Below are 26,313 nucleotides of genomic sequence, written 5' to 3'. Positions count from 1 at the left end.
GCTCCCTGCTCCATCTCTCCAGTCCCTCATTAACCTTCAGAGCCCCCCACCCAGGGGCTCCTCCTGGGGATTATCGGCATTTTGTTTTTCAGATCCACAGTCCTGTTGAAGCATCCTGGTATTTGCAGGGTCTTAGGACCAGAGCACACATTTGTTTTTTCTAGAGATCTCTCTGCTCCCTGGGGCTGAGAATGAAGCCCTGATGGGCCCAGCAGAAGCCCAGGGAGCATGTGTCCCTTGGGGTCTTGGTGTCCCCTGGATGTTACCCCTCAGCACATCCTCTGGAGCGGAAGTTGCATCCCTTGTCCCTCAGGATGTCCACTGATCTGCTTCTTTCTGCAGCTGGACCCCACCCATCCCAGGCCCCCTCATCCCATCTGGTTCTCCCAGTGGCCTCCCAGTTAACACTCGGGCCCCCCCTGCCGGACCTGAGCCACCCCGGAGAAGGGGGTGGGTGCTGCTCCAACTGGGCAAGTCTTCCCCCCACCCCTGGGGATGGGAGATGATCCCCAATGCTAAGAGCTGGTTCTAGATGAAGAAGTCAACTTGGGCTTTGCTGAAGCCACACCCCCAGCCTGAGAGCCCTCCCTCAGATGGGCAAGATGTAAGGAGGTCACAGCCCCCTGGGGTCTCTCGCTCTCATTTGAGGGTGAAGGGGGATTTATTCATCCTCTGCAGAGCGCCCCTGAGACCCGGCCATGGTGGCTGTAACAAGAGCAGGCTTGAGGACAGCCACGCACCTGGACGAGCCAGGGGCAGCACGGAGCCCCAGGTGGGGCAGGACAGGGAAGGTGCCACATCTGTGAGGCCAGCCCTCAGATCATCACTGTGACATCAAGAGCGATGTTCCCAACAGCAGGCCCCAAAGCTGAGGGGAGAAGGGGGAACCCTCCTGTGCCGGAATGGGGGCCCGGGGGTGCCTGTGCACAGGAGGAGTCTTCAGGGCTCTGGAAACAGGGGGAAGGGAAGGTGGGCGGCTTGTGTTGCATTTTTTTTTTAAGATTTTATTTATTTACTCATGAGACACACAGAGAGAGGCAGAGACACAGGCAGAGGGAGAAGCGGGCTCCCCATGAGGAGTGCGATGCGGGACTCGATCCCAGGACCCCAGGATCATGCCCTGAGCCACCCAGGCGCCCTGGGGTTTGGCTTTTTAATTTTACCTTTTATCCCCAGCTTCACTGAAACAGAACTGATGAGCGCAGAGCCCTGGTACATTCAAGGAGCGATTCGCTGGTTTGGGGCACTCCTATATGGCGCAGCTTCACCGCGATGCCCTTAGGAGCACCTGCCCCGCCGCCGCCTGTGCCCAGCACATCGGAGGTCTCCTGTCGCAGCCTGGGTGGCTCAGCGGTTGGCGTCTCCTACTCATCCCTCAGGCCTGCTATTAAATGTGCCTTCGGGGAGGGCCCTCCTGCCCCCCTACATGGGAGAGATGGGGGCATTGTCCACTTCACCTGGCCTGGGGCCGGCAAGATTCAGCTCGGTATTTCAGGGGGAAACATCTAGAGATGGGGGCTGCAGCCCCTGAGCAAGGGGACCCCCCCCACCCCCGCCCGGGCCTCAGCGCAGTGATCCCGGGGCCACCCTGGGGGACTCTTCGCCCTCAAGCTCACCTGCCTTTCCTCTGAGGGCTTTACCTTGGCTCTTCTTTTCCGGTTCTGCCACCTGCCGCTGAGCAACCTGGAGCGAGTTACTCAGCCTCTCTGTGCCTCAGTTTGCTCATTTGGGAAATGGGTATGATGCCTCACAGGGAGCGCTCGGATTCCCGCAGTTCCTACAGACCAGCCCCCCCCCCGCTCCCCTCCCCCCCGCCGCGAGCAACGGGTTCGGGCGCGCCCTCCTGTGGCCGCACTGAGTACTGCATCCCTCTGGGCGTACCCTACCCCCCCTTCCCCGCCCCCCCCCCCCCAGTCTTAAGGCTCTAAGTTACAAAAAACACAAGCAAACAAAGCACTTTATAAGTCAGTCCCTAAAAGAGGGACTGGCTCTCAAAAGAGGATGCACTGGCCACAGTAGCCTTTGTCCCCCTAGAATGCCCTCACCCCCTCAGCTTCCTTCTTAATGATTATTTCAAATCGTACATGTCCATGCCACCTCCACCTGGAGCCTTCGGCGGGCTCCCTACCGACTGGACACGGAGCATCGCCTGCGCGCCAGACCCCGCTCTGGGCCTTGGAGATACTGCCGTGGACCACGCAGAGGGAACCCTCGTCCCTCAGGGCTGGCATCAGGGCGACGGGGGGTGGGGGGGGGTGGGGGGGGGAGGGAACCAACAAAAATAATCCATACTGCGGGCTAAGAGTAAAATAAACCAGGAAATGGGAGAGAAGGTGTGTAGATGTAATCTGGAAGTGGGGGGAGGGGCAGGCCTCAAAGGGGGGACAGGGGGATGTTTAAGATGGGACTCCAAGAACGAGGTGGAGTGGCCATTGTGGTATCAGGAGGAAGAGGCAGGATGGTGACCTCAATGGCGTTGCCATGTAGCGGCTCCTGACCGTGTCCCCAGTACCTGGACCAGCACCTGGCACAAAAAGGTACTCAATAAAGATTTCATTGAATGAAAGCCCAGCTATGGGCTTCAGGATCAGCTTGCTCAAGGCTGAAATGATGGCCCTGGGGCCATAACCCTCCTCCACCTAGTGGCTTTGCTCTTACAAGAAGCCTCTTCCTGTTGTCTCAGATGGGGACCCGGCTTCCCAAGTCTGTTTCCCAGGATTTTCCTGCAAGAGCCTGGACATGCCCATCCCCCAATGGATCCCTGTGGCCCAAAGATAGGGAGGTGGGAGTGGCTTAGGACTGAGTCACATGCCCTATCCAGGCTACACCCAGGAGGGAGAGGGAGACCCCCTGGGACATCTGGGGTGGCAGCTTGGTAGCAAGGCAGCTTTAGGGAAAGTGCGAATGCCAAGGCAGCCACCTCTTCAGAGAAAGAGGTAAACAGAAGGCAGCTCTAGGAGGGCTCCCAGGGGGTCCCCCGGTAATGGAGGGGCTGCTGTAGAGGCCAGAGCTGGCTTACTTGGACTCGTTCCTCAAAGGGGGGCTCAAGAGGCAATGGGGCATGGAGTGTGGGTAGCAGACCCAAGGCCAGGCCGTCCCTCTCTCTGGTCTGGCCTGGGGTGAGCATAGGGTTGAAGTAGAAGGACGACCTCGTAGGAGCTCAGGGAGCAGGCTGGCATTTACGGAGTGACTGCTGTATGTGGGAGCCCTGACCTAACCTTCCAGAACAAAAGAAACAAATGTTGACCGTTGCTGTTGAATGCACCCCTTCACCCCCCACCCCCCAGAGGCCTGTAAGGTCGGTAGTATCCGCCCTGTAGGGATCAGGAAACCCAGACTCAGAGAAGAAGACCAAGGGTGAGGCCAGGCCAGGCTCTGCTTAGTTCTCTGCGGGTCAGGCTGGAAACTGGCTGGGGCTGTGAGGTTGGGGGTCACCGCTGTGCCACCTCCTGGGGCACCAGTCCCGAGCCAGGCTGAGTTGAGGCCTGTGGGGCAGGCGGCCCTGACTCCGCAGATCAGCCCCATCCCTGTGTCAGCTCCACATCTATTAAGGACCCACCCGAGGGGCGAATAAAACCCCCTGGGCCCCGGCTGTCATGAAACTTTCACCCTCCCCGTCTCTGGCCTCAGTTTTCCCTTCAGTGAAATGGAACCAGCCAGTCCCGCGGCAGGTCAGCGCCCCCAGAGGGCAGCTCTGGGAGGCCAGGGACGGGCTGAGATTTATTCAGCCGCCCCGGGCACCGTGCCTGGCACACGGGTGGCGCCCAATAAATGCTTGTTTGAGCAGGACTAGTCCTCAATAAATAACAGCTGTTGTCGACGCTGGCGGGGCAGGCGAGGCCAGCGAGGGAGGGGGGCTCCCCCCTCCCCCACCCTCCACCGGCGGGGGGGCCCCCTCCCCTCCCCTCCTCTCCGGGCTCCATTCCTCCCCCTTGCCCCCCCACACCCCTGCGCGGCCTCCTCCTCCTCCATCCCCCACCTCCTCCCGCCTCTTGCCATTCAATCTCCCCTCCCCCACCCCTCTTCCCCTTACCCCTACCCAATTCTTCCTCCCTCCCCTCCCCCACCCGCTTCTCTCCCCTCCCCCACCTGCCACCTTACCCACACACACCGCCTCCCCCTCCTCCCCCACCTCAGCCCCCCCGCCTCCCCCCTGCCCCCCTCCCCCCGCCCCCACCGCGGGGCCGGTCCGGGCGGGGCGGCCCGAGCTCCCGGGTCCCTGGCTCGGGTCCAGCCCGCGGCCCAGGCCGGGCGGCGGCGGCGGCGGCGGCGGGCGGGGTTCTGGCCGCGCGCGGTTTGGGGGTTTTTTATAACCCTGGCAGGCGGCTCAGGAAGTGCCTTCCCCGCGCCCCCTCCCCCGGCCACGCCGCCGCGCTCGCTCCCTCCCTTCCTGCGCAGGGCGGCGAGACGGCGGCGGAGACGGCGGACGGAGGCCCCGGGCGGGCGGGCGCGCGGCCGCAGGTAGAGGCGGGCGGCGCGGCGGGGAGCGGGCCCCGCGGGGCGGGCGGGCGCCGGGGGGGGGCGGCCGCGGGCGACCTTGTGTGTCCGCGTCGGGCGGGCGGGGCGGGCCGCGGGCCCGGGTCTGTGGACGGTCCGGCCGCGGGGGCCCCGGGTGTGTGCGACACCGAGGTCACGCGGGCGCCCGCCCGCCTGGGTTCGTGTGCCGCCCGCGCGCGTGTGTCGGGGAGCGTGAGGGCATCCACGTAGGTGTGAGCGCTGCAGGCTGCATGTGTGAGTCTGCACGAAAATGCCCACGAGCGTCTGGGTGTGTTTGACTTTGTGTGCGATGCTCCGGGGCGGTGTGTGTGTGTGTGTGTGTGTGTGTGTGCATAGGTGTGAGTGTAAGCCAGTGTGTGCACGGAGGCGAGCGTCTGCTCTGTGTGTCGATGTCTAGCTGAGGTGTGAGCGTCTCTGTGCAGCCTCCGGGTGTGTCTGAGTGTAACAAGTGTGAGCAAGTGCGCGTAAGTGAGCGTGTCCGGTGTGTTTGTCAAGGTCTGCGGGACCCCGAGTCCGCCCGCTGCCTGGTGTGAGCGTGTGAACGAGTGTGTACGTGTCTGTGCGTGTAGGCCCAAGTGTGTGTTTGTCTCCGAGTTGTCTCCTGTGTGTGAATGAGCGTGTACGTGCGTGTGCACAGAGGTCTGCAGAGTGTGTAGCTGTGTGTCTTGTGCGTTTGCCTCGGGACGTGTGTGTCCTGAGTGTGTCCTGAGTGTGCCGGGGTGGGAGTCCTTTGTGGGTGTGCGGTGTCCAGCTGTCCAGCTGTCGGTCCCCGGCTGCGCAGGTGGGGTCACCCTCGAGTGTCCGTCGCGCCCCGCGTGTTTGTGTGTCTGGGCGTGGGAGTGGCACCTTCCACCTCCCCCGGGTCGGTCGCCGAGGCCACAGCCGGCCGTCGCCGAGTGTCTCCAGCCCGTCGGGCGCGGGGCCTTTAATTAGCGGCCGGTCGGGGGGGACCCGCCGGGGCGCCGGCCCCCCTGCCCCCTCCTGCCGCAGGCCGCGGGCGGGCCTTTGTCTGCTCTCCCGGCGGGGTCTGCCCCCCGCCCCGCCAGATGCGCGGCGCCCGGCGGGGGGAGGGACGGAGGGAGGGGGCGGGGGCGGGGGGAGGCCTCTGCCCGGGCGGCCTCCGCGCAGGCCTCCACCGAGGGGCCGGTCTCCGCGCACGGCCCGGGAGGTCTGGGCGTGGAGCGGCGGCTCCTTCCCGGATCCTGGGCTGGGACGGAGCCTCGGCTGTTTCCGGGCCGCTTCCGCGCGGCATTTCCTCCTCCAGCGCTGGCACCGGCCCGCTGCGGGCCGCCTCCCTCCTGCCTCCGGGGAGGAGGGGCCGGGAGGGGCGGCCAAGCCTGGGCACGCGCGCGCGTGCGTGCGCGCGCACACAGCCACCCGGGCACACGCAGGGCCACACGCAGGGTCACATGGGCACACACACCACACGCAAAGTCTCTTCCCCGGCTACGCACGCACGCGGTCACGCGCACATCGCCGGGGGAGACCCCCTGCTGGTGCCCCCTGGCCAGGCTGGGAGGGCCCTGGAAGCCCCTAACCTCCCACCATCAGTACCACTTTCTCCCCAGACCCACTGACCTGTTGCCACTACCCCCAAGCGCCACCACCCTGCAGGCCGGGCCACTGTCCACTGTCCGGTTTCCTCTTCCCTGCCTGGCTCTGGCAGATACCTGTGTGCCCTCCCCCTCCAGACCCTTCCCCATCCCCACCCACCCCTGCTGGGTCCTTCCACACCCTCCCCAACCTGAGCCAGAAGCACAAAGGAGGCTGTGAGGTCGAGGAGAGGGGGGGCCCAGCTCCAGAGGACGGTGGTGAGGACTTCAGGGGTGGGGAGCAAGCAGGAGAGGCAGAAAGACCCTGCAGCCAGGACCAGAGCCACTGTGGGAGGAAGATTCTGCAGCGGGCCTGGCAGTGCAGGAAAGGAGAGGGGCAGGATTGGGGGCAGGGGGTTCCAGCCTCACACTGCTACGGAGATTGTGGAGGGGAAGGGGTTAAGGCAGGGAGAGGGTCAGGAGAACCTGACCAGGAAGGGGTTTCTTCCCAGCTGGTCAAGGTCTCCAGAGTGGAATTGAGGAGAGGAGGCAAGAGGAGATGGGGGCAGGGGGAGGCAGAGGAGGGAGGAGGGAGCTTTGGTGAAGGACTAGGAACTGAGGGGGGATGGACTCCAAGAGGAGGTTCACCAGGGTCGGAGTATTCTCAGCCACCCCTGAACTTCAGACCCAGCGCAGCTCCTCCTCACTGCCCCCTCCCTGTCTAGGCGCTGAAGAAGAGGTGCTGAGGCCCAGAGGGGCTCACGCACAGGTGTCCCGACACCACGCCACCAACTGAAGCCCCCCAAAGGTAAAAAAAAACAAACCAAAAAACAAGGGGTAATCATTAGCCCAGCCGAAGGGAGCAGTAGGGTCACAGAGTGTCTTGGAGTGAGGTCCCCATTGCTGGAGGGGTCCAAGCAGGAGCGAGTAATGTCAACTTCTAAGTCTGCATCTTGTTGAAAACCTGGCTCCGTCCCTCATGCGCTGAACTGCCCTGTTTGGAGATCGACTCTCAGACTTGGCCAGGCTGCAAAGAAAACAAGACAGTGTGTGATTAAGGGGGAAACAGCACAGAAGAGGAGGAGGAGGAGGAGGAGGAGGAGGGTGGAGACGGGAGTGGGGAGGAGGGTTTGGCACAGGGTAGTGGCCCAAAGTGGTGTCTGTGCGCAGCAGGCTGGCCCGGTACAGATGCCAGAGAAACAGACCTGCTGGGCAAGCCTAGAGCTTCCAGAAAGAAGAATCTGAAAGGAGAAGGAGCAGAACCAGGGGCCCGGCTGGAAGTACAAGGGTGGAGGAGAGGTCACAGGGACAGAGGCCACCTGGCGGGGTGAATAACACTACCCATGGCAGGGGATCCAGTGGCAGGGCCCAGGTCAGACGGGGTTCGTGGGGGGAGCCAAGGACTTGCTTCTGGTTTAATCTGGGCTGCAAATGCCTACTGACCAACACAGCCTTCAAGTGTGTCCGAGGCCAGCCTCCCCCTCGGGCACTCTGCCCAGCCACACTGGCCCTTGTGGTCCTGGGGGCCACAGCAAGCTCCTCCCTGCCCCCGGGCCTTTGCCCCTGCTGCTCCTCTCTCTGGGCACCTTCTGTCTCTTCACATGATGAATTTCTTCCCATTCCCCTCACCACGCCTGCTTATGAGCCTCCCAGTTATTTCTTCCGGAGAGCTTGTCACAAGCTGAACTCCTCTCACGGGGGTCACTCCCCGAGACAGCCCCTCGGTGGGCAGGGACGGGATCCGTACCATGCAGAGTTGTTACCTAGTGAACCAATCCTCAGGATTATTGTGGAAATGAAATGGTGTGAAAACACTCAGGCCAGTTGCTGACACGTAGTAGGTGTCCACAGAGCCAAAATCCCTGCGTATCCTAATAGTAGAGAGAGGATGAGGAAGGGGTGGGGGCAGGGGGACTTCTGAGTGAGGAAATGCCATGGGCATCCTTGGGGATGGGAGTGAGGGGCCTTGGCACTGGCCACACCGGGCAGCAGGACCAGGCACCCGCCCCCCCGACCCACCTCCTCCCTCCCAGGAGCCCGGTGATGCTGCCCAGGCTGTGAACAGGGGAGGCGGTGCTGTGGGGGCTGCCGGCAGCCGGGGCTGGAGAGAGACATGTGGACACGTGGCCTCTATGGCTCCCGCCTGCCAGATCCTCCGCTGGGCCCTCACCCTGGGGCTGGGCCTCACATTCGAAGTCATACATGCCTTCCGGTCTCAAGGTAGGGGTGTCCAGGGGCAGCATGGGGAGGGAATAAGGAGCCGAGGAAGGGTCAGTGGGGCTGGGATGGCAGTCACTTGGGGGAGGGCCCTGGGGTCAGTGAGGTCAGCATCATTGCCCCGTAGCCACGCAACTCAGACGTGGACCGTTCATTCCCCGGGCTCACCGCAAGCCTCTGACCCTCACCCACAGATGAGTTCCTGTCCAGTCTGGAGAGCTATGAGATCGCCTTCCCCACTCGAGTGGACCACAATGGGGCACTGCTGGCCTTCTCACCCCCGGCTCCCCGGAGGCAGCGTCGGGGCACAAGGCCAACGACAGAGTCCCGCCTCTTCTACAAGGTGGCTGCACCCAGCACCCACTTCCTGCTGAACCTAACCCGCAGCCCCCGCCTTCTAGCAGGGCACGTCTCCGTGGAGTACTGGACACGGGAGGGCCTGGCGTGGCAGAGGGCTGCCCGGCCCCACTGCCTCTACGCCGGCCACTTGCAGGGCCAGGCCGGCAGCTCCCACGTGGCCATCAGCACCTGTGGGGGCCTGGTAAGCAGGAGGAAATGCCCACGAGTTTAGGAGTTAAGAAAAGCACTTCTAAGTATAGGTCTGGGAAGGAATCATGGTGGATGTTTTTTGTAAGATTTCATTTATTTATTCATGAGACACAGAGAGGCAGAGACATAAGCAGAGGGAGAAGCAGGCTCCCTGTGGGAGAGCCTGATGCGGGACTTGATCCCAGGACCCCAGGATCACGACCTGAGCGAAGGCAGATGCTCAACCACTGAGCCACCCAAGCACCCTATGGTGGATATTTTTTTAAGCATTTTGAGCTAATCCAAAGGATTATTTTAGGATGCGGCTAAAGCAGAACTTAGAGGAAAATGTGTAGCCCTGGGGTCAGGCTGAAAATTGATGAACTGAACTTCGTCCCCAGGAAGTTAAAGAGGAAATAGCAACATAAAGCCAGGAAGAGAGAGAGAATGAAATCATAAAGACAGAGCAGGGTCCCGCTGGGAACCAGATACTGATCCAAGCCCTCTGCCTACCCCCCGACCCCCAGCACGGCCTGATCGTGGCAGATGAAGAAGAATATTTGATCGAGCCCCTGCAAGGTGGGCCCAAAGGGGCCCAGGGCCCAGAGGAGAGTGGCCCCCATGTGGTGTACAAGCGCTCCTCTCTGCGTCACCCCCACCTGGACACAGCCTGTGGAGTGAGAGGTACATCTGTCTTTCTGGGGACGGGCAGAGGGGCTGCACGTCTTTGGCTCGAGGCAGAGGTTGGCAGCAGCGTCTCTCCCTCCAGGAGGTTGGCAGGTAGCTATGTGCAGGGAGAAGGGGCAGCCAGCCAGAGAGCAGGACCGCAGGGCGGTGCAGCAGCCCACCCATCACTGCCGTAGTCCGATGGCCCAGCAGAGAGTGAGACAGGCAGCTGGACTGCCAGACCGGTGCTCAGGTGTAAAACCCTGCATCTCCAGGATTACTGTGTGCCCAGACGGTTACGCGGCCGGGGAGTGGCCGATACTGCCGAGCCACTGCACAGTGAGAACACTGTACAGAAGGTCCGATCACAATCAGACTCGCAGGAGGACAGTTGTATGACCAGACGTTCAGAAGGTGGGAGAAAAAGGAAGCGAGACGAGACAGATATCCACAGGGGCGGTTGTGCCAGTGCCGAGCGCAGGGACCTCACAGGGGGAGTGCGATCTGACGTGTGGGAGTGGGACACCGTGGCAAACCTACAACCACGGTCAGCTGTAGAAGCAGGAAATGTGGGTGGTTTCACAGTCGGATGGCCAGTGGGACCGCCAGGCAGTAAGACCATCGGGCAGTGGGGTTCTATGGCTACCCAGTTGGGCAGCACGTTGTTGAGAACGTGGCACAGTTGGAAGGCCACAGTCGTAGAAGCACACAGCTCCGGTGCTGAGGCAGGTGGCTACACACATATATAACGGAACTGTCAGGAAGGTGTCTGGTCATGCTGGTTGCTGTGGGGTCCAGGATGGCTGTTCAACCCACCCGTTTGGCAGTGGGACAGCCAAATCCTCATAGAACCTGTCACCGGGGTAATGGACCTTTTTGTAGGACTAGACATGGTACAACCAGGACACCCAGTAGCAGGAGAATGAGGGGTCTGATGACCTATTGGGCAGATGCGCCATCAGGCAGGTTCTTGGACAATAAGAGTCGGCAACAGAATGACCAGAAATTGTCCATCCAGACGAGAAACCGTGGAAGGGGCGGCCGTGGTGGCTGCGCACCCTGAAGCCGCCACCTGCCAGGCCCCTGGGGAATGAAACAGAGCGTGGCCAGCCAGGCCTGAAGCGCTCGGTCAGCCGAGAGCGCTACGTGGAGACCCTGGTGGTGGCCGACAAGATGATGGTGGCCTACCACGGGCGCCGAGACGTGGAACAGTACGTGCTGGCCATCATGAACATTGTAAGTGCCTCCCCCTCCCTGGCCGTGGAGCCCCGAGACCTGGAGAAGGGGTGTCACCATCCCCCCCACTAGCCGTGACCTGAGGCTAGGGAACCCAAATGGAGGGGGCAGAGTGAGAAAAGAAGCCCACGTGTGGCTAGGAATCTTGGCCCGGGGCCCACAGGCTGTTGGGTCCACGCTCCCAGCTCTTCTCCTTTATAGCTGTGTGCCCTCAGACACGGCACTGCCCCTCTGTGCCTTGGTTTACCCACCTGTGAAATGGGATAATAACAGTACCTCCTTCACAAGGCTAAAGTGGTTGCAGCAAAGCAATAAAGTGCTTGGAACCACACTTGGCACACACGCGAGGTGCTGTGTGAGCGTCTGCTGCCTAAACTGAGGACGCGGCGTGCACGTACTTGCCGAGGTTAGCAGTACACACGTGGGCACACATCTGTGTGCAGCCGAACTGGCCTGCAGGCACCTACCTGTGACTTCACGTGGGTGACCTCGCTGACCCATGCTCAGAATCTATCCGGTGCCCCTACCAGATGCCGTCAAGACTCTGGATCTCTCTGAGCCTCAGTTTCCACCTTTGCAAAAGGGTATCGTAATAGTATCCACCACAGAGGGTACGAGTCGGGGGGAGGGAAGCCAGACAGAGCGTTTGGCACACGGTAAGAGCCCGACAAGTGGCACTGTTGTTTCACTGAAGCCACAAGGGAAGAGAAAAGGCAGACAGATGGCCCGATGTGTTGACAGAGCATCGGGTGATCGGGTGTGATGGTGCTATGTCCTGCCCTAGCCCTGCTGCCCCCCCACCCCGGACTTTCAGAGTTGTCTAGAACCTGCCAGGGTTTCTGTGGGTTTCCACATGGGACAGTGATGGCCCAGGCTCCAAGACCACTGCACGGTGTGGCCTCCGTCATCTGTGCCCACTCACCCCGGGCCTCCTCCTCCTCCTCCCTCGCCACTGTCTGCAGAGCTTCCTGCCCCCCACACTTCCACCTTCTCGTGGTGCTGCTCAAATTGGTACCTTTATTTTCTTTAAGATTTTATTTATTTATCTGAGAGAGAGAGTGTGTGCGCACAAGCAGGGGGAGTGGCGGGGGAGAGGGAGAAGCAGCCTCCCTGCCGAGCAGGGAGCCCAATGCAGGGCTCAATCCCAGGACCCTGGGATCATGACCCAAGCCGAAGGCAGACCTTTAACTGACTGAGCCACCCAGGCGCCCCCAAATTGGTGCCCTTGGACAGCTGTGGAATGAGGCCAAATGTGCACATCCCTCAGGCCGCCTCTGGGCAGACACACTTGAGGCAGCTGCAGGGGTGCATAGGGATGGAGGACAAATGCACAAGCTGAACAGGGGTGAGTCAAAGCAATGGACTGGTAAGCAACCAGCACTTTGGGGGCAGGCTTACCCAGACGCGAATCCTACTCGTGGCACCTCCCTGCTGTGTGTCCTGACCTCTCCGTGTGTCGGTTTGCCCCTCTGTAAAATGGGGATGACAATGGTTCCTATTCAGGCGGAGATCTACACAGCAGGCTTAGCCCGAGGCCCAGCACACGGGAGGTACTTGGTCAAAGAGGGCTACGCCATGTGTCGCTTTTTGTCTTCTGCTCTGGGCTCCTCTTAAGACTCGGTCTCTCTTGTTTCTTGGAGGTCAGGTTGCCAAACTTTTCCAGGACTCGAGTCTGGGAAACATCGTTAATATCCTGGTGACACGCCTCATCCTGCTCACGGAGGACCAGGTGCGAGGGCCCCACCACCTGCCCCCGACACCAGCGCTGCCTGCCCTCCCAGGGTGGCTGGCGCCCATGGCCCTCTCTGTCTGTCCGCAGCCCACCCTGGAGATCACCCACCACGCCGGGAAGTCCCTGGACAGCTTCTGTAAGTGGCAGAAATCCATCGTGAACCGCAGCGGCCATGGCAACGCCATTCCGGAGAACGGTGTGGCCAACCATGACACAGCGGTGCTCATCACGCGGTGAGGGGCGGGGAGGACCCCAGGACATGGGCCGGGGGATCGAGTGGTCCCAGGGACCATCCAGGTCCAAGCAGGGGTCACTTCTGCTGGGAGATGGGAGAGGCTGAGGAGCTACAGCCACCCCAGTGGGGAGACAGGGGTGGGGAGGGGTTGCTGGGAGCCTGAGAGCTGGTGGGGGGTGGGGAGCAGGGGGAGGGCAGGCAGGGACAGTTGAGCCACTTGGGCTCAGGCACACTCGTTCGCTCACCGTCTCATTGATGCAGTGGGTCAGCCACTTACGTGCCCCCAGCATCCCCAAGGTCCGCTTGGGGCAGAGCATGGGGCTCCAGGTGAGAGGCAGGTAGTGCCTCCCAGGAGAAATGAGCCTCCGGAGATGGTTCTGGTGGCACCAGTAGGGCTTAAGGGAGGCCGCCCAGCCCCTGACCCCGCCCCTCTCCTTCCACAGCTATGACATCTGCATCTATAGGAACAAACCCTGTGGCACTCTAGGTACTTAAACCCTGTAGGCTTCAGGCCCCCGTGAAGGCAGTGGACGGGGTGACCCCGGCCCTGGCAGGGTGGGGACCGGGCAGGGTGGATGGGCTGTCCTGCACCTCCTGAGCCCAGCCCAGCCCCCACGCGCCCGTCCCCCAGGCCTGGCCCCCGTGGGTGGGATGTGCGAGCGCGAGCGGAGCTGCAGCATTAACGAGGACATCGGCCTGGCCACCGCCTTCACCATCGCCCATGAGATTGGACACACGTGAGGCTGGGGACAGCGCAAGGGGAGGACGGGCCGGCCGGGCAGCTTCCTCGGGCACCGGCGGAGCCGACACTGCTCTCCCCAGGTTTGGCATGAACCACGACGGCGTGGGCAACAGCTGCGGGGCCCGCGGCCAGGACCCGGCCAAGCTCATGGCCGCCCACATCACCATGAAGACCAACCCTTTCGTGTGGTCATCCTGCAGCCGCGACTACATCACCAGCTTTCTGGAGTGAGGACGTGCCCTCCTGCCTGCCCACACTCATGCTCGCCTTGGCTGGGGAAGGGTCTGGAAGCCGGAGCTGCCTCTGGGAGGGGTCCTGTTCCCTGCAGGGCTGCGCCCCAGGACCCGCACCCAGCCGGGGCGCCCCGAGCCCTGTGCCTGCAGCCCCCTAACATGACAGCTACTTTCTTCTCACCGCAGCTCGGGCCTGGGGCTGTGCCTGAACAACCGGCCCCCCAGACAGGACTTCGTGTACCCAACGGTGGCACCTGGCCAGGCCTATGACGCAGATGAACAGTGCCGCTTCCAACATGGAGTCAAATCGCGTCAGTGTAAATACGGGGTAGAGAGAGCCTTCCTGCTTTCCTTCCTGGGAGGGGAGGGGCCGCAGGGGGTGGGAGAGCTGGGGAGGGGGTGAGCCCCCGTGGGGACCGGGGGAAAGAGGTGCATGGGTGTACAAATGTCACGCACGCTCAGACAGTGACTGGGATGGAGAATGGGATCTCCTGGTCTTGCAGACCCCTGATTTGGGGGCTGCGCTGGGGAGAGCTTGGGCACCACTTCTCTCCAGTATATCAGGCCACCAGTGGGCTGCAGCAGACTCAAGTCCCAGGCCCCCTAGCTGGGCAGTTTTTTTTAAATTTATTTTATTTATTTATTTATTTTTTTATGATAGTCACAGAGAGAGAGAGAGAGAGGCAGAGACATAGGCAGAGGGAGAAGCAGGCTCCATGCACCGGGAGCCTGATGTGGGATTCGATCCCGGGTCTCCAGGATCGCGCCCTGGGCCAAAGGCAGGCGCCAAACCGCTGCGCCACCCAGGGATCCCTAGCTGGGCAGTTTTTAACCAAACATTCCAACTGGGGTGGAAACAGCTCCCTGGGACAGCCCATCTTCCCCACTTGGCAAAGAACCGGATAGAGCCTTCCAAGGGCACCCTGTCTTCAATCCTCACAACCCCCACCAACTGGTTCACAAGGTCACCCAGCCCCAACCCTTGGGGTTTCCTAACCACCCTCCTCACTCTTTGTGAGGTTTAGATTGACATCCCAAAGCTGCATCCTTTCATAGAGAAGTAAACTGGGGGGTCCCAGTCCCAGCTGCCCCCAGGAAGCTGGAAGCTTACTGGCTTCCTCGAGATTCCAGAGATTAGTTTGTAGGGCCACGTCCAAGCTAAGGCCATGTTCACTCAACACAGGAACAGGCAGCTGTTCAAACGTCCTCTCGTCATTCCAGTGCACGACAAGGAGACATAGCCTGGAATAATTTTTCCGTAGTCTGCTCTTGCCCACCCTCCCCAACTTGGCTGGTAACCACAGCACCCTTAACAAAATTTCTAACAGATCTGGAAGCTACCCTTGAGCATCTGCTGTATCCCAGGTATCCCAACAATGATGACAATGGCTGACATTTACCGAGCGCTCGCTATGTGCTAAGCATGTGATCTGTATCCTCTCCCTTAAACTCTTTCGACAACCCTGCTATTCCCACCTTACAGATGAAGGGACTGGGGCATAGGGAGGGTGCCTTTCCCAATGTCACAGTTGGAGAACGTGTCAGAGCTGGGACTCAAATCCAGAGCTCTCTGTGGCTCCAAATTTTCTAATGAGGCAGGGGAGGAGAGGAGGTGCCGGAATATGGAGCATGGACCAGTGCTGGCTGTATGCTGAATTGATTCTTCCTTTTATTTCTCCAAGGAACATTTTCGTGGCACCCCTGACAAAGGGCAAAATTATTGACTATAACTTGGCTAACGTGTATTAAGAGCTGGGCCTAGTACCTACCTCAGAGATAGCCGTGGTCACTGTTACACAATAACAGGGCATTTATGCAATCCCTCTCAGATCTACTCGTCACATGCCTCTCAGCCTTTTTTGTAGGCAAGGCCCATCTCCTAGATGAAAAAACAGGGGGTGGGGGGTTGTGTCCCTGTGGGAGCTGAAGTCTCCCAGAGTGGCCCAGAGCTCATTCACATACAACACAGCGCCTCCGTGTGGAGAGGAGGAAGAGTGGGATCGGAATAGCCATTCTCTTTAAGAGGTGTCAGAAGTGGGATTGGGATTTCCCCCCTCCCCCCACCCCGTGTTATTTTTACAAATGGCCAGGAGGACACAGGCCAAGTGAAGCCAGAAAACCAGGCTGAGTTTTTAGCTGGGACGTGTCCTCTGAAGGAGCAGAAGGCAGGGACTCTGCAGGACGTTTGAAGGAGCCGGCTTGAGAACAACCTTCTGAACTTCTCATGTGTGTGTGCAAGAAGTGTCTCTCAGAGGCTGGCCCTTACTGCAGCCGTCGATTGGTCCAGTCCCAAATCGCCAAAACTTAAAAGGATGAGGTTCAAAGAGGAAATGGCACATGATTATAAAAAGGAGAGTGAAGGATCTCCACTACGGGGGGAGGAGGGAGGCCTGGGAGGTGGGGCAGGATGTATGCTAGAGTATCAGAGATTTGGCCACGCCTAAACCCAGTGAGGTTTGTCCAGGAATATTAATCTAAAGGGCCCAAGTGACTTCCTGGGACTGGTCCAGCCCAAGCCGGATTCAGACAGGAAGGTGGTCAGATTTTTCAGGGGTGGCGGGGAGTGGAGGAATGTCCCACCCAGATCCAGCCTGGCCTTGTTCCTGTCCAGCCTTCCATAGGTTAAAAGCTTTTGAAGCTTCCTCAGTGTGGGGGAGGGGGGGCAACAAGGAGGACCACCAGCTGGAGAAAATTAGAGACAAGGGCTTTGACCTGAGCCACCTTCCAGGCCAGAGTGTTCAGAATTCCTTCCTCCCAGAGACTGCTTCACCCATCCCAACAAGGAATGCAGAATCCTCTTCATTCCTCAGCAGGTCTGGAGACTCAGGAGGCACCAGCGTGATGAGGTCACAGACCCAGCCCATGAAAGGCCTGGGTTAGAGCCCAGGCTGCCTCTCATCAGAAGCTGTGTGACCCCTAGCAAGTGACTTGACCCGTCTGGGCCTTGGTTGTCTCACAGTCCAATGGGGGTAGTAAGGCCTAAGGCTGCTTACGGCGCACAGGGACGCTGGCTAAGTGCCGCTCACAAGGCAGAGGGGAGGTCTCAGGCCATGCCCCACAGGAGGATCCAAGAAGGTTCCTTGAGACCCAGCCGAGGGGCGCCGGGGGGGCCCCACTGCTAGGCGGCAGTGAGGGGGTCGCCGCCGGAGGGAGGGGGGCGGGGGGCGAGCCTGAGCGGGCGCCTTGGCCCGCAGGAGGTCTGCAGCGAGCTGTGGTGTCTGAGCAAGAGCAACCGGTGCATCACCAACAGCATTCCAGCCGCCGAGGGCACGCTGTGCCAGACGCACACCATCGACAAGGGGGTGAGCGCCGGCCCGGGCCGCCAGCTGGGCCCCGCCCCTTGCCCTTGGGCCACGCCCCCGAGCTGCCGCGGGGGGGTTTCCATCGGCTCTGGCCACGCCCCCTGCCCTTAGGCCACGCCCTCCCCGCAGCCGCGGGAGGGGTCCAGCGGTTCTGGCCACGCCCCTGCCTTGGGCCACGCCCTCCGTGCCGCCGCGGAGGGTTTCCATTGGCTCTGGTCACGCCCCTGCCTTTAGGCCACGCCCTCCGTGCCGCCGCGGGGGTGGGGTTCCATCGGCTCTGGCCACGCCCCCCGCCCGCAGGCCCCGCCCAGGGCAGAGGCCGCCCCCTGCCCCGTCTCCGCCGCGCCTGTCCCAGAGCGAGTTCCACCGCCCGGCGGGGACCGGAGGCTTAGGCCGCGGCCCGGTGCTGCCTGTGTCCGGGTCCCCAGACCCCACTTGCACCCAAGCGCCCTTCCGTCCCACCCGAGGTGTACTGAGACCTCGGGGGTGGGGGGTGGCGGGGCAGGAAGGAACTGCGGACTCGTCCCCTCCCACCCCCGCAGTGGTGCTACAAGCGCGTGTGTGTCCCCTTCGGGTCGCGGCCGGAGGGCGTGGACGGGGCCTGGGGCCCGTGGACCCCGTGGGGCGACTGCAGCCGGACGTGCGGCGGCGGCGTGTCCTCCTCCAGCCGGCACTGCGACAGCCCCAGGTCAGCCCTCAGGACCCTTTGTAAAGAGCCCGGGGCGCCCGGCCCTCTATCTCCCCGACACCCGCCCCATATCTCTTCTGTCCCCCCCGCCCCACCTCTTCCAGGCCAACAATCGGAGGCAAGTACTGCCTGGGTGAGAGGCGGCGACACCGCTCCTGCAACACCGACGTGAGTTCCCCCAGGACCCCAAGGCGGCATCCTCGGCCCCTCTTGCGCGCCACCCGTGCCCTGCCCTCCCGACACTGCCCCAGGGCCCCCGTGCCGACCCACCCGGCTCCCCCCACAAGCGCCTGGCTCCTTCCAGTTCTCAGTAGATGCCTCTCCCACCTTGAACTCGCTTGACCCCCACAACCTCCTCCAGCTATAGCGCGCCCCACCCCTGCCCCAAACCTGCCACTCGGCTCCCTGTCACCAAACCCAGGACCAAACGTTTTGGTCCTCTGCTCACACTCCTTTCTGATATCTGACCAGGAACCTCGGCTTCTGTCCAAAACCTCCACCACTGTCCTGCCCTGACCCGTGTCCTGTGCTCCCAGCTCCTCCTGCTACACCTACCTCCTCTGTCTCCACTGCTGCCCCTTTTATAAATGCCAGGGTCCCCGATGGCTGGTTGGGGTTTCTGACTGCAAATGAGTCTTGTGGGTCCACACCCAATAAGCACAAGGCCTACCGCAGCAGGGGTTGCTCAGAGGGCCGGGAGAGCTTTGGAGTGAGGGGTGGGTGGTCTTCTCAGCCCCACCTACAGGGCCTGTCTCCAGGGAGTCCCCACGCCCCCTCCTTTCTAGGCCTGCTGTCTCAAGAAAGGCCTCATGATCTGAAACTAGAAACCAGAAACCCAGCCAGCTTGCCCTAAACTCTAATAAGTCACCCCCACTCTCACCTGGCCCTCCACAGCCCCCTCCCTGGCTCCTCTGCCTTCAGCTTCACCCCTTCAACCCATCCCTGTGCTAAGCATCAGTCTTCTGGCCTCAGGCCTTTGCCCTAACTCCATCCCCCACACCTGGCCTCCCTCCCTCTCCCCCTCTCTTGCTCCCAGGACTGTCCCCCAGGCTCCCAGGACTTCAGGGAAATGCAGTGCTCTGAATTTGACAGTGTCCCCTTCCGTGGAAAATTCTACACGTGGAAGACATACCGAGGAGGTGAGTGAGGGACCCAGGAGGTCATGGGGCAGTGGAGGCCAGCAGCAGGTGGATACAGCATCACGGGGTCTACCGTGAGCACCCCCTCACCCAAGGAACCAAAGAGCCCAGGATGTGGCTCAACAGCTCCTCCACTGGACGCTGGGGACCCCAACTCCCTCTGCCCAACCTACCCATCCTGGTTGGGTCTAGGGCCCGCCCCTCTTTGCCTTACCTCCCCCACGGAGCAAGCAAGGAGTCCCAGGTGGCCTGGCCCTGGGTCTGACGGGGTTGTGCCCCCCAGGGGGCGTGAAGGCCTGTTCACTCACATGCCTGGCCGAAGGCTTCAACTTCTACACGGAGAGGGCAGCGGCCGTGGTGGACGGGACACCCTGCCGCCCGGACACAGTGGACATTTGTGTCAGTGGCGAGTGCAAGGTAGAGGGGTCTCCCAGAGAGAGGACAAGGGATAGAGAGTGGAGGGGGGCTCATTGACACTCCCACTTCCACCCCACCCCCACCTCTCTAGCATGTGGGCTGCGACCGGGTTCTGGGCTCCGACCTGAGGGAGGACAAGTGCCGGGTTTGCGGTGGTGACGGCAGCGCCTGTGAAACCATCGAGGGGGTCTTCAGCCCAGCTTCACCTGCAATCGGTGAGAGATCCCCATTCCCTTTCCCTCTGCCCACTTGGTGACTGGGGCAGGACTGGCCCCATCACCATAGCCAGCATCAGCTACTCAGACCCAGGGGCCCAGTGGGGACTCCAAAAAGTCCCAGGGGCACAGCAATGCCCCAGATCAGGGTCAGAGACTAGCTTGCACTCTGGTCCCTAAACTTTGGCAATTGAGATGCCAAGAGGGCAGTGACCTAAACCTTTCCCGGGAGCCTGGCTCTTGGTCTGGGACAGGGAGGGGTTGACCGCTCTCCATGGTCTGAGCTGGGGGCTTGAGGAACTCTGTGCTGGAGGAAAAAGCTAAGTCGGGGAGGGACGCCTGCAGGGTATGGTGAACTCGTGCTTCCGCACCTTGGGCTGAAGGAGAGAGACCCCAGGGAGGTCAGCAGGGGGACTTCTGGGAGCAAACACACAGTGAGGCCCCAGTGTAGGGTTCAGGGGATGGGGAGGGACCCAAGTCGGAATCGATGGAGCCCCCAGCAAACCTAACTCCGTCTGCTAAAATCCCTGAGAATCACTCTGTGGGGTGGGGCCTCCACCGTGCTCCCCTCTCTCTGCAGGAGCCCAGCCCTGCCGCTCTCTGGGGTGTAGGGAGTGGATCCGACCATTGTGGTGGTCAGAGAGGCAGGACCATTTGGGTTCAAACCCCAGCCCAGCCACTTCCTAGCTGTCAAACCTGGGCAAGTGGTTTAGCTTCTCTGAGCCTCAGTCTTAACATCTGTAAGATGGGCGTGATGACACAGCTATTAACCAGGGCCAGAGCTGGGGATGCAGCGGGGTGTCCCTGTGAGCACCTAGTGTGGCAACAGTCAGCTGTTGCCTCAAGGGCCAGGAACAGGGGAGGTAAGCAGGTGTGGGGGAAGGGCCAAGTGGGCGACATCTGAGCTCCACTGTCCAGGGTATGAGGAAGTCGTCTGGATCCCCAAAGGCTCCGTCCACATCTTCATCCAGGACCTGAACCTCTCCCTCAGTCACCTGGGTGAGCTGGAGGTGGAGGGATGAGGACTGGGGGCCAGCAGGGGGTCAGTGTGGCTGGGGTTCTGACCCCTATGCTGTCCCCCTAGCTCTGAAGGGGGAGCAGGAGTCCCTGCTGCTGGAGGGGCTGCCCGGGACCCCGCAGCCCCACCGCCTGCCCCTGGCTGGGACCACCTTTCAGCTGCGGCAGGGGCCAGATCACACGCAGAGCCTAGAAGCCCTGGGACCCATAAATGCGTCTCTCATCGTCATGGTAACGACGGGGGGGGGGGGGTGTGCAAGGTGCAGGAGGACGTTAGCATCCTTGCGGGGACTAGAGCTTGGCTTCCCCTTGATGGCCCCCTCCCCCACCTCAGGTGCTGGCCCGGACTGAGCTGGCTGCCCTCCGCTACCGCTTCAACGCGCCCATCGCCCGAGATGCACTGCCCCCCTACTCCTGGCACTACGCACCCTGGACCAAGTGCTCGGCCCAGTGTGCCGGCGGTGAGGTCGGGGTGGGCTCAGGGGAGGGCACTGGTCACCGGGGCTGACCTGCTGGTCCTGGCAGGGCTGAGCGGGTCCCCTGCCCACCCCCAGGCAGCCAGGTGCAGGCCGTGGAGTGCCGCAATCAGCTGGACAGCTCGGCCGTGGCTCCCCACCATTGCAGTGCCCACAGCAAACTGCCCAAGAGGCAGCGCGCCTGCAACACAGAGCCCTGTCCGCCCGAGTGAGTGCCCGCCAGGTTGCGGGGTCCGGGGGAGGACAAGAGCAGGGGTGACAGTGCTGCTCAGGCCAGAGGAGCGTGCGCTCCCAGGCTTAGAGTGACAGGGCTCCCTTCGGGGCGGGGTGGGGGTGGTCAGGGCTCTCCTGGAGTGGGAGTCAGAACCATAATGTTCTTTAGGCTCCTCCGGTTAATCATCTCCGTGGGTGTGATGCACCCCCCCACCCCCAGAGCGAGTGCAGGGTGATGGTATTGAAGTGCAGGTTGGGGGTGCTCCCTGCAGAAGCAACAGGCTTGTCCCAGTTTCCATAAAGATGGTTATTGGGGGAAAGAGGATGTGCCAGTACCCCGGAATCGGGGTACCATCCCCAGCCCGCTGGCTCAGACGCCCCCTCCCTGCAGCTGGGTGGTAGGCAACTGGTCGCGGTGCAGCCGCAGCTGTGATGCGGGTGTGCGCAGCCGCTCCGTCGTGTGCCAGCGCCGCGTGTCAGCCGCCGAGGAGAAGGCGCTGGACGACAGCGCGTGCCCGCAGCCGCGCCCGCCGGTCCTGGAGGCCTGCCAAGGCCCCGCCTGCCCTCCCGAGTGGGCCGCCCTGGACTGGTCGGAGGTCAGCCGCCCCTTCCCCCACGCCCAACCCGCCCCTGTGCAGCGTGGGGTAGGGCCTGGGTCGCCCAGGATGGGTGCCCACGCGGGCGCCTCTCTGCTGCCACCAGCCCCGCCTGCTGGACCTCGTGCGCCCCCCACCTCCTCCGCTGACCCCTCTGGGCCCCCATTCCCCCGGTGCCTGCGGGGACTGGAGCGCCCACGAGCCCAAACCCCCTCTCCAACTGCAGTGCACCCCGAGCTGCGGGCCCGGCCTCCGCCACCGCGTCGTCCTGTGCAAGAGCTCGGACCACCGCGCCACGCTGCCCCCCGCGCACTGCCCGCCCGCAGCCAAGCCTCCGGCCACCATGCGTTGCAACTTGCGCCGCTGTCCCCCGGCTCGCTGGGTGACGGGCGAGTGGGGCGAGGTAGGCCTGCGCCCTGGGGGGCGGGGGCAAGGGCAGGGGCGCCCCGGGCCGAGGCTCAGCAGCGACTCCCCGCAGTGCTCCGCGCAGTGCGGCATCGGGCAGCAGCAGCGCGCCGTGCGCTGCTCCAGCCACACGGGCCAGCCGTCCCGCGAGTGCGCGGAGGCTCTGCGGCCCCCGGCCACGCAGCAGTGCGAAGCCAAGTGCGACAGCGCGCCCCCCGGGGACGGCCCCGAAGGTATGTGGGACGGGAGCCCAGGGGACCCCAAGAGGGCCCCGTCCAGGGGAAGCTACAGGAGAGCGTGGGAGTCGGGACGTGGGCCTGGAGCGTCTCCAACCACCCAGGTGCCTTGCGGTGTCCCCTCCAGGCCATCCTTCACCACCCTCTCCCTGCAGACATGTATTAAGCGCCACTGCATGTCAAGCTTTTTAGGATCCTTCTGGACACGCAAACCCAGGTCATTGCCCCGCCCCCCACCACCCTGCCCCCCACCTCCATGACCTTCATCCTAATTCATCTCCACCTGTACCATTAACTGCCAATTTTTTTTTATTTTCATTTGTTTAATTTATTTTTTAAAATTTTACTTATTTATTCATGAGAGACACAGAGAGAGAGGCAGAGACACAGGCAGAGGGAGAAGCAGGCTCCGTGCAGGGAGCGGATGTGGGACTCGATCCTGAAAGTCCAGGATCACGCCCTGGGCTGAAAGCAGGTGCTCAACCGCTGAGCCACCCAGGGGTCCCTATTTTTTTTTTATTTAAATTCCATTTGCCAATATATAGGATAACACCCAGGGCTCATCTCATCAGGTGCCCTCCTTAATTCCCGTCACCCTACCCTATCCCCTCACCCACCTCCCCTTCTGCAACCCTTCGAATTTTTTTCTTTAAATCAGAGTATCTCAACCTCAAGCACTATTGGTGTTTTGGGCCAGATAATTCTTGGGGGGGCGGGGCTGCCCTAGGCCCGTAGACTATTCAGCCCCACTCCTGACTTGGGTCTGTAAATGCCAACAGCGCTCCTGCCCCCCAGTGGTGACAAGCAGAACCGTCTCCAGATCTGGCCAAATGTGCCCTTGGGGGACAAAATCGCATTCCCTTGAGAACCACTGCTTTAAATGTGTACTTTTTTTTTTTTTCCACTTCAGTAAACTTATTTTCCATACAGGGCAATAGATCACTTGCTCTGGGCACTGGAACCAGACTGCCTGGTTTGGGCTCCTTCCTCTGTGCCTTCTAATCTGTCAAGGGGGATAAATAATATCCTCGCTTGAGGGGGGTGCTCAAGAGGGAGAGGGAATAAGACAACCCACGTGAAGGCCTTATTTAGGCACGAGGCCCTGTCTCCTACGTCCCTGGCCAAGTGGGAGCCCGCACTATCGTCACAAACAGCCGGTTGATTACCATGAACACAAAATACACAAATACCCTGAAAAGGAGCGACTCCTCTGGAGCTCGAGGTCCTCCGTCTGTTACAAAGGGAAACGAGTGAGGATTACAGCCCCAAAGGGATCAAAAGAATAATTGAAAGGGAATACTTCTCTGAGGATTTCATGCTGGGTCCGAGTCCCAGACCCCGCACTCCCTCAAAGTCCTCCAGGAGCCTAGTGACATGTGCACGAGCCCCCTTTTACAGTTTATTATAAGGTCTCTTAGAGAAGCGAGGAGACCCGGGCACAGGGAAGCCGGGAAGCCCAGCGCAGGCTGCAGACGCGCCCCTGAGGGGAGGGGGGAGCTCTGACCCCCCGCCCCCCTTCTCCCGCCCCGCTCCAGAGTGCAAGGATGTGAACAAGGTCGCCTACTGCCCCCTGGTGCTCAAATTTCAGTTCTGCAGCAGAGCCTACTTCCGCCAGATGTGCTGCAAAACCTGCCAGGGCCGCTAGGGGAGCGCGCGGCCCCTGGAGCCACAGCTGGGCACCGGCGGGAGGGGACCGGCCAGCAGCTGGCCAGCCTGGAGGAGCCCCAGGGGGCGGAGCTGGGGGTGCAGGGTGAGACGAAGCCGGAAGTTATTTATTGGGAACCCCCTCAGGGCCCCCGGCTGGGGGATGGAGAGGGGCTGGCCACCCCAGGGCCCCTCCTCGTCCCCTCTCCCGGTTCACAGTGAGACCCCCTCCAGGGTGGGCTTGAGGAGGGAACAACTGTTCGCCCTAGCGCCCTTTACACCCACTCCTAGGGAGCCCCCAATACTGCCCCCCCTTTGACCGGAATATGTACTGTGAAGAGTGGGGGTGGGGAGGGGGTCTGCCGGCGTCCTGCCCCCAGCACTGCTGATCCCTCACTCTGAGCTGGGGGAGGAGGGAAGGGGGAGAGGAGGGTCTGTGTCCGCTCTGGGGGAGGGGGACTAGCACCACCTCCCTGATGCCCTCCCCCGGACCAGACCAGCTACAGGGCTGAGGCAGAACGGGCAAGATCCACCACAACCTCTGCCCTGCCTGCCCTGGGGGGGACCCCGACATCCAGGCGCCCCTATCATGGTGCTACAGGCCCTGCCCTGGGGCCCACACACCCCTCGCCAGGAAGCCCTCCATCAATAAAGTTCTGTCTTGTGTAGATTTGCGTTGCTGCATATGTGTGTCAATATGTCAGTGTGTCAGAGTCACACGCAGTCCTTACCCCGAATGCAAGCAGCCGCGGCCCCTCGCAGGTGGTCCCCATCATCAGTCCCAAGGAGGCCTATCACCAGCACAGACTAGAGCCCAGTGATTCTGCAGCTTCTCAAGGAGGGTCTCAGAGCTACCTCCCACCTGCCATCCCCGCACCTGCCACTTGGCACCTGCCATCCCGGCACCTGCCATCCCGGCATCCACCATCCCAGCATCTGCCGCTCAGCACCTGCCATCCCAGCACCCACCATCCCCACACCCGCCATCCTGGCACCTGCCATCCCGGCACTTGCCATCCCAGCACCCGCCATCCTCGCACCTGCCATTCCGGCACCTGCCATCCCCGCACCTGCCATCCCGGCACCCACCATCCCCACACCCGCCATCCTGGCACCTGCCATCCCAGCACCCGTCATCCTCGCACCTGCCATTCCGGTACCTGCCATCCCGGCACCCGCCATCCTGGCACTTGCCATCCCGGCACCCGCCATCCCGGCACCCGCCATCCCCGCACCTACCATCTGGGCACCTGCCATCTCAGCACCTGCCATCCCTGCACCTGCCATCCCAGCACCCGCCATCCCGGCACCTGCCACTCGGCACCTACCATCACGGCACCTGCCATCCCGGCCACCACACACCCAGGCACTCGGCACGCTCCTGCCACACAGGCCTCGGGGCTCCCGGAAGTTCCACAATCTCCCACCATCTTCTGCTGGATCCCGGAGGAGGGGTGCCGGCTGCTAGAGCTGCTTCCCCCCGCAGGTGTGCCCTCCCCTCTCCTTTTTCACCTGGTCAGCTCCAACTCGCCGTGTGGCCTCCGCGCAAGCGTCACCTCCGTGGGAGGCGCCCTCTGAAGCCAACAAGGGGAAGGGCCTCCTGCCTGCCCGCCCGCGGGCGCTGGAGGCATTGGTGAGGCTGCCCGACACCGGGCCCGGGGCCCAGCCCGGCGCCCTGCCCGAGATTCCGGGAGAAACGCGCCCCTGCCCCGATGTGGCCACTAGGGGGCGCGCGCCTCGCCCTCTCCTAGGCAGGGTGCTGGGTGCCGGGCGGAGCGCAGGGATACCGGGTGCTCGGCCTCCTCCCCGCCGGGTGGGTGGCTCGGAGCTGAGGACCCCTCCGAACTCCCGGCTCCTAGTGTCCAGAGGGGAGCGGGACGAGGCCGGCGGGTCTCCCAGGGTCAGGGTGTGGGCCAACACTTGATGACCCCTCTGTGTGCCAGGCCCAGAGGCGAGGGCCCGCGCCCCCATTTTGTAAGAAAGTAGGGGGGCCCTGGAAGTAGCAGAGCTGGGGGGTATTAAATCCAGAGCTGGGGACGCCTGGGTGGCTCAGCGGTTGAGCGTCTGCCTTGGGCTCAGGCCGTGATCCTGGGATCCTGAGACACAGAGGGAGAAGCAGGCTCCCCACAGGGACCCCCCTGCAGGATCCCCGGACCTAGATCACACCCTGAGCCAAAGGCAGATGCTCAACCGCTGAGCCACCCAGGCGTCCCAATAAATAAAATCTTTTAAAAAATTCTTTTAAAATCCAGAGCTGACATCCAAAGTCTGAGACCTAACAGCTGCCCCTGGTTCCTGGTAACCTCCACCCATGGGTCCTCCCCCGACACAGACACGGGTGGCTCCC

General features: G+C 62.0%; 1 protein-coding gene and 1 long non-coding RNA gene across 7 annotated transcripts; one reads left to right on the top strand and one right to left on the bottom strand.

The window, feature by feature from the left end:
- The first annotated feature begins 4,333 nt into the window (after window positions 1-4,333).
- ADAMTS10 (ADAM metallopeptidase with thrombospondin type 1 motif 10) lies at window positions 4,334-24,634 on the top strand. 6 transcript variants are annotated; one of them, XM_077860204.1, is made up of 27 exons: window positions 4,334-4,461; window positions 6,755-6,837; window positions 7,203-7,356; window positions 8,063-8,249; window positions 8,441-8,787; window positions 9,302-9,458; window positions 10,459-10,676; window positions 12,322-12,405; window positions 12,496-12,641; window positions 13,087-13,130; window positions 13,275-13,380; window positions 13,466-13,612; window positions 13,805-13,946; window positions 16,813-16,920; window positions 17,463-17,608; window positions 17,713-17,776; window positions 18,645-18,747; window positions 19,031-19,164; window positions 19,256-19,379; window positions 20,298-20,378; window positions 20,464-20,627; window positions 20,731-20,857; window positions 20,951-21,080; window positions 21,477-21,681; window positions 21,908-22,084; window positions 22,160-22,319; window positions 23,858-24,634. In XM_077860204.1, the coding sequence occupies exons 4-27, from the start codon at window positions 8,162-8,164 to the stop codon at window positions 23,965-23,967; spliced, it is 3,312 nt and encodes a 1,103-aa protein (XP_077716330.1). In that variant the 5' UTR covers window positions 4,334-4,461; window positions 6,755-6,837; window positions 7,203-7,356; window positions 8,063-8,161; the 3' UTR covers window positions 23,968-24,634. The 6 variants fall into 6 exon arrangements, with proteins under 6 accessions (XP_077716330.1, XP_077716329.1, XP_077716331.1 ...); XM_077860203.1 differs by having other exon boundaries at window positions 7,200-7,356; XM_077860205.1 differs by lacking the exon at window positions 7,203-7,356 and having other exon boundaries at window positions 22,172-22,319.
- Window positions 6,270-12,523, bottom strand: LOC144290712 (uncharacterized). The gene is made up of 3 exons (XR_013358280.1): window positions 12,231-12,523; window positions 12,075-12,145; window positions 6,270-7,056 (listed from the first exon to the last, which is right to left on the bottom strand). It is a non-coding gene; the product is annotated as an uncharacterized LOC144290712 (long non-coding RNA).
- Window positions 24,635-26,313: the final 1,679 nt, after the last annotated feature.

Source organism: Canis aureus, chromosome 19 (genome assembly GCF_053574225.1).
Source record: "Canis aureus isolate CA01 chromosome 19, VMU_Caureus_v.1.0, whole genome shotgun sequence".
In the NCBI taxonomy this organism is placed as follows: Eukaryota; Metazoa; Chordata; class Mammalia; order Carnivora; family Canidae; genus Canis; species Canis aureus.
Note: the sequence above shows the minus strand (reverse complement) of the source record. Positions and strands in the feature narration are given on the sequence as shown.